A 13179-nucleotide genomic window follows, 5' to 3' on the forward strand; every position below is an offset into this window, starting at 1 on the left:
AAAAGCACCACAACCTCAGCCTCCACCAAAGGATTCATCAGCAGCTGCTCCACCACCACCAGCAAAGGATTCAGCTCCAGCTGCTCCACATTCACCTCTATCGCCTCCAGCAAAGGAACAATCTTCAAAGGCCTTGGACCCATCTGTGACAAGCCCAACAACATCCCTGTCATCGCCCCTGCCTTCACACCAGCCCTGGGTTCCCCCTGCAACATCTACTCCCACTAAAGATTCATCATTCTCCTTCTCATCTCCACTCTCACCCATGGGCCTTCCCAGCCATTTTGAAAGTCTGATCAAATCAGGCATTAAGATGTCTCCACTCACGCCCAATATAGCAAGGGCTATGCCAATACCGACTACACCAACAAAAGCCCCACCACCCATCCCCCCTCGCCTCTCACCTGGTCCCAAACTCTCCTTGGCTACAAAAGCCCCACCACCCATCCAACCTCGCCTTTCACCTGGTATCTCCCATAGCTAGGATGCACTGGGTCTCAGCGTTGCCGGGACTTATTGTCACATTAAAAATCAAACCAACCCGGGGCCCTATGTAAAAAGAGCCCCCCCTAGTGCTATTTCTGTAGTCACATCATCACACAGATGGAAAAACAAAATGCGAGTCAGGCCCAATCTGAGAAATGTGATTCATATTCCCTGTGAAAAGATAAAGCCTAGTCTCACTGAAACTAGTCTGAAACTTGCTGTGCTAAATGTCAGATCCTTATGTAACAAATCTCTCTTAATTAATAATTTTATTTCTTCTTATAATCTTGATTTTATGTTTTTAACTGAAACATGGCTTGACAAAAACACAGGAAATGTAGTTCTGATAGAATCTGCTCCACCCAACTTTAAGTTTGAATCTGAAACATGAGAAAACAAAAAAGGGGGTGGAGTCTGTGCTGTCTTTAGAGATGAAATAATTACCCGCAGGTTGTCTTTTGGGGTGTTTTCATCATTTGAGTATGTATCCTTTAAAATGGAGCTAAAACGGTCTCCATCCATTCTCTTCATTGTTTTATACAAGCCTCCCCAGCACTGCCAAAGTTTTATTGATGATTTTACTGAGATGCTTTCAGTCATATGCACAGACTTTGATGGTTTGGTCATTACAGGTGATTTCAATGTGCATGTTGATAATATTTGTGACAGAAACGCTAAAGAGCTTGATGCTGTCCTTGAAACCTTCAGTCTTACTCAGCATGTGAGAGGCCCCACCCACAGCAAAGGACACACTCTAGATCTCATAATTACAAAGGGGGTAAATATTTCAAATGTTAATGTGATCGATGTTGCTCTGTCTGATCATTTCTGTGTCTTCTTTGACCTGTCTGTTTCTCCCAAACCTCCGGTTGGTCCTGCAGTTGTTCAGAGGAGACACATAAGTGATGGCACAGGTGCACTGTTTATGGAAATGATAAACTTTGAAAATGTCTCATGTTCTAATGTAAATGATTTGTTGAACTCTGTTACATATAGTGTTTTGAATGTTCTGGACACCATCGCCCCTATAAAGGCTAAAATGGTTAAAAATAAGCAGAAGGCGCCGTGGAGAAATGATGATTCGGTCAGGGCACAGAAAAGGGAGTGCCGCAGGGCTGAACGGAAATGGCGCAAGTCAAAGCTGCAGGTTCAAAAAGAGATTTACAAAGAAAAGCTGAACATGTACAACCTAATCTTATGTAGAACTAGGGAAAGATATTTTTCTGAAATAATTGGAAGCTGCAGTAACAACTCGCGTGTCCTGTTTGCCACAGTAAACAGATTAACAAACCCTCCAGCTCAGCTGCCGTTAGAACTCATTTCCACATCCAAGTGTAATGAGCATTCCCAATGTCTTTGAAAACTGCGGTCATAAAGCCTCTCCTAAAGAAGAGCAGTCTTGATGCCGCAGTACTGAGTCATTACCGGCCCAACTCTAATCTGCCATTTTGGGGCAAAGTCCTTGAAAAGGTTGTTTACCAACAGCTCACAGATTTCCTCTTAATGAACAACTCATTTGATGTTTTTCAGTCAGGTTTTAGACCTCATCACAGCACTGAGACTGCTCTTGTCAAGGTGACAAATGACATCCGCCTGAACACTGACACGGGCAAAGCCTCAGTCTTAATTCTGTTAGATCTGAGTGCTGCTTTTGACACTGTCGATCATGGGATCCTCTTACAGAGACTAGAGGACTGGGTGGGCATCACTGGCACTGCCCTAAACTGGTTAAGGTCCTATCTGGAAGACAGGAAGTACTTTGTTGAAATTGGTAGCTGTGTCTCAGACCACATGACCCTGACCTGTGGAGTGCCCCAAGGGTCAGTCCTGGATCCCCTTCTGTTCAACCTCTACATGCTGCCGTTAGGTCAGTTGATACGCAGTGAAAATGTGTCCTATCACAATTATGCAGACGACACTCAGATCTATGTTTCACTGTCGGCAGGTGACTATGGACCAGTAGATTCACTCTGTCACTGCCTCCAACAGATCAGTGTGTGGATGCAAAACAACTTTCTCCAGCTGAACTCAGACAAGACTGAAATAATCGTTTTTGGCCCAAAGATACAAAAATAAAGTGTTAGCGGTCACCTCCAGAGTCTCGCTCTAAAACCTACAAACCAAATTAGAAATCTAGGGGTAATAATGGACTCAGACTTGAACTTTAATAGCCACGTCAAATCAATAACATCAGCAGCTTTTTACCATCTAAAAAACATTGCCAAAATCAAAAATATAGTGTCAAAACCAGATTTAGAGAGACTTATCCATGCGTTTGTCTCCAGTAGATTAGACTGTAACGGCCTGCTCACTGGTCTCTCCAAACGAGCTGTAAAACAGCTGCAGTACATCCAGAACGCTGCTGCTCGGGTCCTGACCAGAACCAGGAAGTATGAGCACATTAGTCCTGTTCTCAGGTCTCTGCACTGCCCCCTGTGGCTCAGAGAATAGACTTTAAAGCAGCTCTGCTTGTGTACAAGTCTCTCCATGGCCTAGCACCAAAGTACATCTTGGACATGTTAGTGCCATATGAACCATCTCGGACTCTGAGGACCTCAGGGACCGGCCTCCTGCTGGTGCCCAGAGTCAGGACAAAACATGAACCGGCCTCCTGCTGGTGCCAGAGTCAGGACTAAACATGGACCGGCCTCCTGCTGGTGCCAGAGTCAGGACTAAACATGGACCGGCCTCCTGCTGGTGCCCAGAGTCAGGACAAAACATGGATCGGCCTCCTGCTGGTGCCAGAGTCAGGACTAAACATGGACCGGCCTCCTGCTGGTGCCCAGAGTCAGGACAAAACATGGACCGGCCTCCTGCTGGTGCCAGAGTCAGGACTAAACATGGACCGGCCTCCTGCTGGTGCCCAGAGTCAGGACAAAACATGGACCGGCCTCCTGCTGGTGCCAGAGTCAGGACTAAACATGGACCGGCCTCCTGCTGGTGCCAGAGTCAGGACTAAACATGGAGCGGCCTCCTGCTGGTGCCAGAGTCTTCCTGAAGATGTGAGACAGGCTTCTACTCTGACAATGTTCAAATCTAAGCTAAAAACAGTTTTGTTTAGCTGCGCATATGACTGAAAGGATTTTTTCTTTGCACTCTTCTCTTTTGTTTGTGATTTTATTAGTTTAGAAAATCAGTTGGATTGATAATTTTTAATTTAGTTAATTTTATTGTATTTCTGTAATTTCTTTGTGATTTGAATGCATTTTTCCTGCTTTGTGAAGCACTTTGAATTGCCTTGTGTATGAAATGTGCTCTACAAATAAACTTGCCTTGCCTTATAGTATAGAGTTATAGTTATAGTATAGAGTTATAGTATAGAGTTATAGTTATAATATAGAGTTATAGTTATAGTATAGTTATAGTTATAGTATAGAGTTAAATGGTCACATTTAACTCTATACTATACTCTATACGTCAAGGTACTCAAAGCGCTTTACATCAAGGAACCAGTCACCCATTCACTCACACATTCACACCCCAGATGTTCACAAACACTGGGGGGCGAGTTGGGTTAAGGGTCTTGCCCAAGGACACAACGGCAGTATTCACATGAGGCAGCTGCGATCGCACCACCAACCTGCGGGCCAGTGGATCTGACCGCTCTGACCGAGCGGGGAGTCAAACCGCCGACCTTTAATAGTAGTAGTAGTATAATAGAGTTATAGTTATAGTATAGAGTTATAGTTATAGTATAGAGTTATAGTTATAGTATAGAGTTATAGTTATAGTATAGAGTTATAGTTATAGTTATAGTATAGAGTTATAGTTATAGTATAGAGTTATAGTTATAGTATAGAGTTATAGTTATAGTTATAGTATAGAGTTATAGTTATAGTATAGAGTTATAGTTATAGTATAGAGTTATAGTTATAGTTATAGTATAGAGTTGTAGTTATAGTATAGAGTTATAGTTATAGTTATAGTATAGAGTTATAGTTATAGTTATAGTATAGAGTTGTAGTTATAGTATAGAGTTATAGTTATAGTTATAGTATAGAGTTATAGTTATAGTATAGAGTTATAGTTATAGTTATAGTATAGAGTTATAGTTATAGTATAGAGTTATAGTTATAGTTATAGTATAGAGTTATAGTTATAGTTATAGTATAGAGTTGTAGTTATAGTATAGAGTTATAGTTATAGTTATAGTATAGAGTTATAGTTATAGTTATAGTATAGAGTTGTAGTTATAGTATAGAGTTATAGTTATAGTTATAGTATAGAGTTATAGTTATAGTATAGAGTTGTAGTTATAGTATAGAGTTATAGTTATAGTTATAGTATAGAGTTATAGTTATAGTATAGAGTTATAGTTATAGTTATAGTATAGAGTTATAGTTATAGTTATAGTATAGAGTTGTAGTTATAGTATAGAGTTATAGTTATAGTTATAGTATAGAGTTATAGTTATAGTATAGAGTTGTAGTTATAGTATAGAGTTATAGTTATAGTTATAGTATAGAGTTATAGTTATAGTTATAGTATAGAGTTATAGTTATAGTTATAGTATAGAGTTGTAGTTATAGTATAGAGTTATAGTTATAGTTATAGTATAGAGTTATAGTTATAGTTATAGTATAGAGTTGTAGTTATAGTATAGAGTTATAGTTATAGTTATAGTATAGAGTTATAGTACCCTTACTGCGCCCCCTCCCAGTGTGAGTCATCTACAAGGGAGAAAATGTTCATGTTGACGACGTTAAATGATTTTGTGCGTTTTTTTCCTTCAAATTAAATCAACTAAAGATTTTAAAACACATGTTACATAAAATGACTCTGACTTAAGCAATAGTTTCCCCTAAATACTTTTTTTGTTTGAGTTCAAATGTTCCATAATCGCTCCAGGCTCCACACTTCCACTCCTGATTATTCTGTACCTGGAAATGTCACTTTACAGTTTGTGGTTCTCTACATTAAATGTTTTGTAGTAAGTTGAGTGTTTGAAATAAAGAGGTTAATGGCACCAGCAGAAATATAAACCACAGTTTATTGAAGACACAAAAACATCAAAGCAAGTATCAGACCATTAAGTTTCCATTTAGAAGGTAGATTCAAATCGAGCTGGTTGTGCATCCGCAAAGTAAATCCAAGCTTTTAGCATCTACTTATTTCAGATATTTGATCCAAACTTCTGGTGACCCAGTCCAGAATTACAGTGTGATTGATCAGGACAAGGTGAATTTGAATGTCTGCATTGAAAGCGTTCCACTATGAGGCTGACTACAGTAGAATCAGTGTTTGGTTTTGATGGCGAGTTATCTGATGCGGTGAGTTTGCAGGGAATCAACCTTAGTATGTGTCATGAGAAGAGCAGAAAAGGGTTTGAGAGAGATGTCTCATACGGACACTGGGCTGTAGTGCATGTACAGGGCACATATTCAGCATGGCAAAGAGGTTCAGGTCATTTATGTGCATTGAAGTGGATAGTACAGCTGAGGTGGTCTGCCTCTGCCCCTTCCTTGAAGGCCAGAAGGAAGTACATGACCCGACGGACCTTGGCCAGCTCTGCGATCCTCTCCCCAAACTCCTGCATGTCGGCCTCCAGGCACTTGAGCGGCGAGTCAGGAGGATCCACTGCGTTCCTCCAAAAGGTGCCGATGGGCTCCAGAAGCTGCCGGCTCATCAGGTTGGTGAGGTCAGGAGTCCAGTGCTGAGAGATGCCTGTGATGGTCACTCTGCCATGAGCATGCAGAGAGAAGTGCCAGCGCTGGAAGCTCAGGTCCTGGCAGGGGAAGTCCAGGCGGTACACGGACTCATTGGGCAGCAGCAGCCGTTCCCCGTCCTGACGCTTCTGACCGGAGCGCTGCAGCGACGACACTCGCATACGCATCATCTGTGAGAGACAAAGTAGTAGAAGTGAGACCCTCAGCTCCAGGAGCATGATGACAACAACACAATCTGATACATATACTGTAGACAGTATACCATGACATTCAGTCCTGAACCTAAGAGGTTGAAGCAGTTGATCTGAGCTGCAGATCACTGAGAGACGGTTTTGTATGTTTTTGTTTTTCCCTGCTTGCTGGTTTAGCCAGTTTTAGACATTGTTTTGTTCTGGTTTAGAACTGGTTTGATCTGTTAAAAAGTCAGTACTGGATTGGCAATTTTACAATGTTTGCAACGCCTTCTATTTTATTTTTCACAAAAATCCAATAGATCAGTTGTTTTTATATTATCAGTATTGGCTCATCTCTGGTGTTGGGGATATTTTGTGTGACACCAAACTCAAAGTGGTGACGCCTGCTATTATCTGGCCCAGAGGCCACAGCCCTCCGCTCCGAACAATTTTACTTCATCTTTAGTAACTTTTTAGTACTTTATACAACACAACTTCGTAAAGACAAATTAAGCAACCTTCATGGATTTTGATGTACTTCATCTATGAACGTCTTTGTTCTCACTAAACAAAATCATGAGAATGGCTGTACCTCAGTGAGCACACGGTCCTCTAAGAAGTTCATCACGATAGATTCCGTTTGATGCTTGGCCTGGTCCATCTCTTCCCCAGATCTCCTCTCCAAAAGTCCAAGTTCTGAAGACCTCCTCAGGTTCTCCTCTGCCCTGGTGCTGAAGTGCACTCCTGCCGCGCTCCTGCTGTGCAACACTCTCGCGTCCCTCTCAGATACTGATTGCTGATTGGTCGCCCCCCTCCTCCCATTCCAAATGTTTCCATCACCCCACCCCCACCCCTGCAGGCTCTGTGCTGGGACAACATTGATCAGTCCTGCAGCTCCGCACCATTACAAGGCAACTGGACGAACCTTTTACTCTTTTCATTTAGGTTCAGTTTTTACAGTTTGAAGTTATTACAAAACAAACTCTAATCATATTTTTTTTGTTTAAACTAGTCTCATATTCTGAAGGTCCCCGTGGACACTGGTGATGTGATGTTGGAGGTGAGAAGCTAAGCAACCAGGCTTGATGACGTTCAGCTGGATCTGTGGGAGTTTCCATTGGGCTTTGGGGCTGAGGTTGAGTGCACTGTATTTATATATCTGACTGTCTCCACAGTGGAGGGGCTCTCCAGGGCCCGCTCCTCTTCCCCTTCACCTGGTTAATTATAGGTGTGGAGGTGACTTCAGGGGAGGCTGTCATTACTGTGCCAGTTCCACACTTAAAACTCTTTTAATATGTCCTCAAATTGGTCTCTTGAATGGCCTATATTATGCTAAATTGACTATTTAGTGCATGTCAGAAAACTATTACCTCATCCAGAACATATATCAGTTTGGTTTAGTTTCATTCACACATTTGAGTAATCCTGCATTATTAGTCTGCCTCCAAAGCTCAAAATGCTGTGTTCCAATTTGTGATGTCATTACTGTTAAAGTGCCAGATAATTATGTTGAATTATTATTATTACTATTAATTATTTATTCATTTTTATTCTAGTTTAGCATTTTTTAGGGTTAGAATTGGACTTCCTGCTAGTGAATAATGACATCCCTCCAGGAAAGTCCATAACTGTTAACGAGCAACCATGTGACACTGGGTCAAAACTAACGTCACAGAGATGATTATTTTTGTAATTAAAAATACACAAAAAAACATTAAATTCATTAATATATTGTTTAATTGGTTTGAAAAATAATTTTGTTGTGTGTATGTCATATGTTTTAGAACTCTGTATACTTTGTTTCATTTTTAACATTTATCAACTTTTCTTAAAAACTGCTACTTGATTGGTGTAAAATTATCATTCAAATTTACAAGTGATATCTCACCAAATGAAAAATATTGTTGTTGTTGTTGTTGTTGTTGTGTGCTTTTAATGACAGTTGGCAGCAAACTGCTTTTTAAGTGCTGTGTTTAGATTGCATTGAGCTTGGGATTGTGTCACATTTTTTAAAGGTAATGTTATGTTAAACTAATGTGATTTGAAGATGCTAAATACTAAACTCAGCATTCATTTAAACATATTTTCTGGAGCAGCTGATGGAGGAGCTGTGGTGCTGTCATGTGAACAGGTTCTGGGAGCACACAGAGCTCACTAGGGCGTCTGGGGCCTCTCATCTCAGAGCAGTGTCACTCACTTGTGAGCGCTCTGGAAACTGAGAACAGTCGATTAGAGAGAAGCCTCCTGTGTAGGCCTACATCATATTTCTCACAGGAGAACGTATTCCATCTGTTTTTATTTACATTGTCATGAACAAAGGTTTAGACTAAGATTGTCTGTTTGTTCTTAGCTCTGTCCTTTCTTCAGATGAAACATCTCCTTTACTGGACATTGTCTGATCATGTCACTGTGGCACCCTCTGCACTGACCCTGCAGGTGTCCCACTGTGGCACCCTCTGCACTGACCCTGCAGGTGTCCCACTGTGGCACCCTCTGCACTGACCCTGCAGGTGTCCCACTGTGACACCCTCTGCACTGACCCTGCAGGTGTCCCACTGTGGCACCCTCTGCACTGACCCTGCAGGTGTCCCACTGTGGCACCCTCTGCACTGACCCTGCAGGTGTCCCACTGTGACACCCTCTGCACTGACCCTGCAGGTGTCCCACTGTGGCACCCTCTGCACTGACCCTGCAGGTGTCCCACTGTGACACCCTTTGCACTGACCCTGCAGGTGTCCCACTGTGACACCCTCTGCACTGACCCTGCAGGTGTCCCACTGTGACACCCTCTGCACTGACCCTGCAGGTGTCCCACTGTGACACCCTCTGCACTGACCCTGCAGGTGTCCCACTGTGACACCCTCTGCACTGACCCTGCAGGTGTCCCACTGTGTGAGAGAGAGAGAGACACACACACACACACACACACAGTTGGTGCAATGCAAACGATGTGTCGCTGTTTCCCTCTGTATAAAACAAATAAAACACCCTGACGATGTGCTCAGCGCTTCCATGTTCTCGATAATGTTTGAAATGTAATTCTGAAACGTGTTTTAGGCAGATTCATTATGAAACCTCAGTAAAAATGTGCCGCATGAAGAGGCCGCTCCTGAGCCCGGGCGTGTGTGGACAGGTGCTGACAGGTGCTCGTGTGTGGACAGGTGCTGACAGGTGCTCGTGTGTGGACAGGTCTCTATCTTCTTCCTTATTAGTGTGTTTGTAGAATCTGGACAATACGGACGATTACATTTCCAAGTTAAAACGTTTCGCAAATCTGGATTTTCAATCAAAGCAAGAGGTTCTAACTAAAGGAAGAGCTGCACCGGAGTTGAACGGGCGGCTTCAGACGGCGTGATATCTCTAAAAACACTGCCAGCATTAACACTGTGGTTAGACATGACCTGGGGTACAAGAGATCCTGCACAAGTCTCCTGCAACTTCTCCTCTTTTTGGTCCAGAACGACCTGTTTAAGGAGCTCTTTTGGGTTTATTGGTCTTTATAAATCTGACTCGTGTCGGAGTTGGTGCCTCACTAGCCCTGAACCTCACCACACACGTCACTGGTCAGCCTGTCTCTGCCCCTCACACATGTCTCCTTGGCCTCTCCGTACACTTCTGTCCTGGTTCCCTTTGCACTTGTCTCCACCTCTACTTTTTGAGTCTTAGTTTTAAACTTGCTATGACTTGTAATGACTGCTCATTTGGTGATATAAAGCAATTCACCTGGACGGACAAAGAGAGGACAGTTTAGCAGCTTTATTGCTGAGGTTTTTTGGCGCTCAGACCCCGGCGGAAGACATTGCAATTACGGGCGCTCCGTAATCTGATCGTGATTAGATGTGTCCCCCCAGGGCCTGGAGACTGGTGGTGGGAGATATGGTGAGAGGGTGGAGAGGATGATTAGGATGAGAGGGATGCAGAGGAGGAGGAGGGGAGGTGGTGGGTCGCTGTACGGTCTGAAGCGGCCGAGCCAACTGCATCTGGGTTTAAATGAGACCGCCTGTACTGTATTGGGAGCAGAGGAGGTGCAGAGGAGGTGCAGAGGAGGTGCGCCGTGCCACGGGGAGGCGTGACTTGGGTGCGTTGATTGAGGATGGAGAGCAGGTGCGAGGGCCGATGTCCCAGAGTCCTCTGTCCTTAGACCCTCCTTCTCGGCCAGGAAAAACTACAAAAAACCTCCTTGGGAAAAGTAGAGGAGACCCGACTCTCACAGATGGACAGGCGGACGCCCGGCTTGGGTGCGTTGGTTGAGCTGGAGGGGCAGGCGGCCCTGGTGTAGCAGTGGACGTAGGGAGTTAGGTCTTCCAGGCTGAATTTACGCAGGCTTCATATCTGAAGAATGTGTTTATTTGATCCTTTCCACGATGATCCCATGAGCTTTTTGTGTCAAATGTGAAACATTTGTGCAGCAGAACGAGAGAGAGCTCAGGCTCATGTGGAGGAGTCAGGCTCATGTGGAGGAGTCAGGCTCATGTGGAGGAGTCAGGCTCATGTGGAGGAGTCAGGCTCATGTGGAGGAGTCAGGCTCATGTGGAGGAGTCAGGCTCATGTGGAGGAGTCCAGTCCGCCACTGACTGAAACTGCACTAGTTAAAGTCACAAATAATTTGTTCTTAGCTGCAGATGATGGACTGGTCTCAATCCTGGTTCTGTTGGACCTCAGCGTTTGACATCATCGACCACAACATTCTACTGCAGAGGTTAGAATGTGATGTAGGTGTCAGAGGCCCCGCCCTCAGAGGCCCCGCTCTCAGCTGCTTTACATCCTATTCATCTGATATTTATCTGGTACCAATTTGTTCAAGTAAACCAGAGCTCCTCACCATGCTCTAGAGAAATTTACGGTGTGCCTCAGGGGTCAGTACTCGGTCCAGTTCTGTTTACTCACTTTACTTACTATATATATGCTGTCGTTAGGTCACATGATCAGGTCACATGGCATTAACTTCCACTGCTATGCAGATGACACTCAGCTGTATTTATCAATGAAACCTGATCAGAGCGATCAAGTAGACAGACTTAGTACTTGTGTGAAGGAGATAAAAACCTGGATGACACTAAACTACCTGCTTCTTAACCCTGTCATTGTGCTGGTCCTAAACATGTACAAGACTCTTTATCTGAGCAGATAGTCTCACTGGACAATGTCAGTGTAGCCTCCAGTTCTACTGGACCAGGAGCTCTCATTTAAAGCTCATATAAATCAAGCCTGTAAAACAGACTATTTCATCTGTGTAATATAGATCAAATCAGAAAATCTTGCCTAAAAGCGATGCTGAAAAACGTCTCCTGCATTTGTAACTTCTAGAACAGGGGTCCCCAACCTTTTTTGCACCACGGACCGGAATAATGTAGGTTTTATTTTCACGGACCAGTGTGCCAGGTTATGCGCGAAAGTGGGCGGAGCTTGGGCTTCCATTCGATTCAGCTCAGAAGGCGAAATGTTCTCAAAAGACGCGTTTGTACATTATTAAAGGCGGTATGGACGATTTTTCGGTGATTTGAGAACGCAGGCGGAAGTGCTCAAGCCACTCCCCCCGTGCTCATGCCACTCCCCCCGTGCTCATGCCACTCCCCCGGTGCTCATGCCACTCCCCCGTGCACATGCCACTCCCCCGTGCTCATGCCACTCCCTCCGTGCTCATGCCACTCCCCCGTGCACATGCCACTCCCCCGTGCTCATGCCACTCCCCCGTGCACATGCCACTCCCCCGTGCTCATGCCACTCCCCCGTGCACATGCCACTCCCCCGTGCACATGCCACTCCCCCGTGCGGACTGATACAACACACACGTGCGTTTGTTTGTTAGCGCAACGGAGCGCATCGCATCGCTCGTCTCCCGTAGATTTCTGTCCACTTCTGCGTCAGCTCAAACTGTCTTTCTCCGTCTTCATTTTGCCCCGTACACTGAGGGAACTATATTATGATAGATCCATGCGCTTAGGTACGCGGAAACGTGGGCACGAACCACACGCGGCTGCAGGTGAGCGGTAGGTGCGTTTTATGATTGATACGTGGCAGGACAAATGATTTATCCACGCCACGAGGAAATATGATAAAAAAAAAATCTGAAAAAAATCGTCCATTCCACCTGTAAGTGTTCTATTCCAAAAGATCTGAATGTGAGTAACATAAGGTCCAGTTCCACGTGTCCTCACTGTTCTTCTGACTGAAGCTCATCACATATATATGTCAGCAGAGTTGTTCCCTCAAATATACGTTTAAGATCACCGTCATTTTCAATCTCCAACAGCCGATCCTCTTGTTGCACATGCTCCTGATCCTCTTGTTGCACATGCTCCTGATCCTCTTGTTGCACATGCTCCTGATCCTCTTGTTGCACATGCTCCTGATCCTCTTGTTGCACATGCTCCTGATCCTCTTGTTGCACACGCTCGATTCGCCCGGTTTAATCACAAATGGCTCGTGGATCCATCACATGCAGTTCATGATCTTTTGCTCACGGGAAGAGGCTCGAACTCTTGCAAAAGTAAAAACAGGTGATCGCGTCGCAGTTGCAGAATTCTGGCCCAGGAGACGTGTCCTCCAAAATCCCCACTGGCTCCTCGTCTGCTCCTCACTTGGCCTTTTCCCCTTTGCAAAAATGCTCTCCAAAGACTTTTGTTTTTAACTCATTTTCGCTGGCTTGTGGTTCTACTTTCGGGCAGCGCGTTTGATGCGATGCATCCGCGATGACGTATCATGTATAATGCACGTATCAGTGATGTTCTCACGCAGGACAAGAGCAGAGATATAATATACTTGTACATTATATTTAATGGATTTCATTGGCAATTTCCTATAAGGCGTTTCATGATATATCCACAGATAAGCTTATTAGTGTCATAAGTGAC

The 13179-nt window shown here is 44.2% G+C and overlaps 1 protein-coding gene across 1 annotated transcript; it reads right to left on the reverse strand.

The window, feature by feature from the left end:
• Window positions 1-5841: 5841 nt before the first annotated feature.
• On the reverse strand, window positions 5842-7123 carry ompa (olfactory marker protein a). Its single transcript, XM_072459927.1, has 2 exons — window positions 6918-7123; window positions 5842-6322 (listed from the first exon to the last, which is right to left on the reverse strand). Exons 1-2 carry the CDS (start codon window positions 6984-6986, stop codon window positions 5891-5893), a joined length of 501 nt encoding a protein of 166 aa, XP_072316028.1. The 5' UTR covers window positions 6987-7123; the 3' UTR covers window positions 5842-5890.
• Window positions 7124-13179: the final 6056 nt, after the last annotated feature.

Source organism: Eucyclogobius newberryi, unplaced genomic scaffold, assembly GCF_026437365.1.
Source record: "Eucyclogobius newberryi isolate DKJ021-1_F unplaced genomic scaffold, fEucNew1.0.hap1 SCAF_10, whole genome shotgun sequence".
Taxonomy (NCBI): Eukaryota; Metazoa; Chordata; class Actinopteri; order Gobiiformes; family Gobiidae; genus Eucyclogobius; species Eucyclogobius newberryi.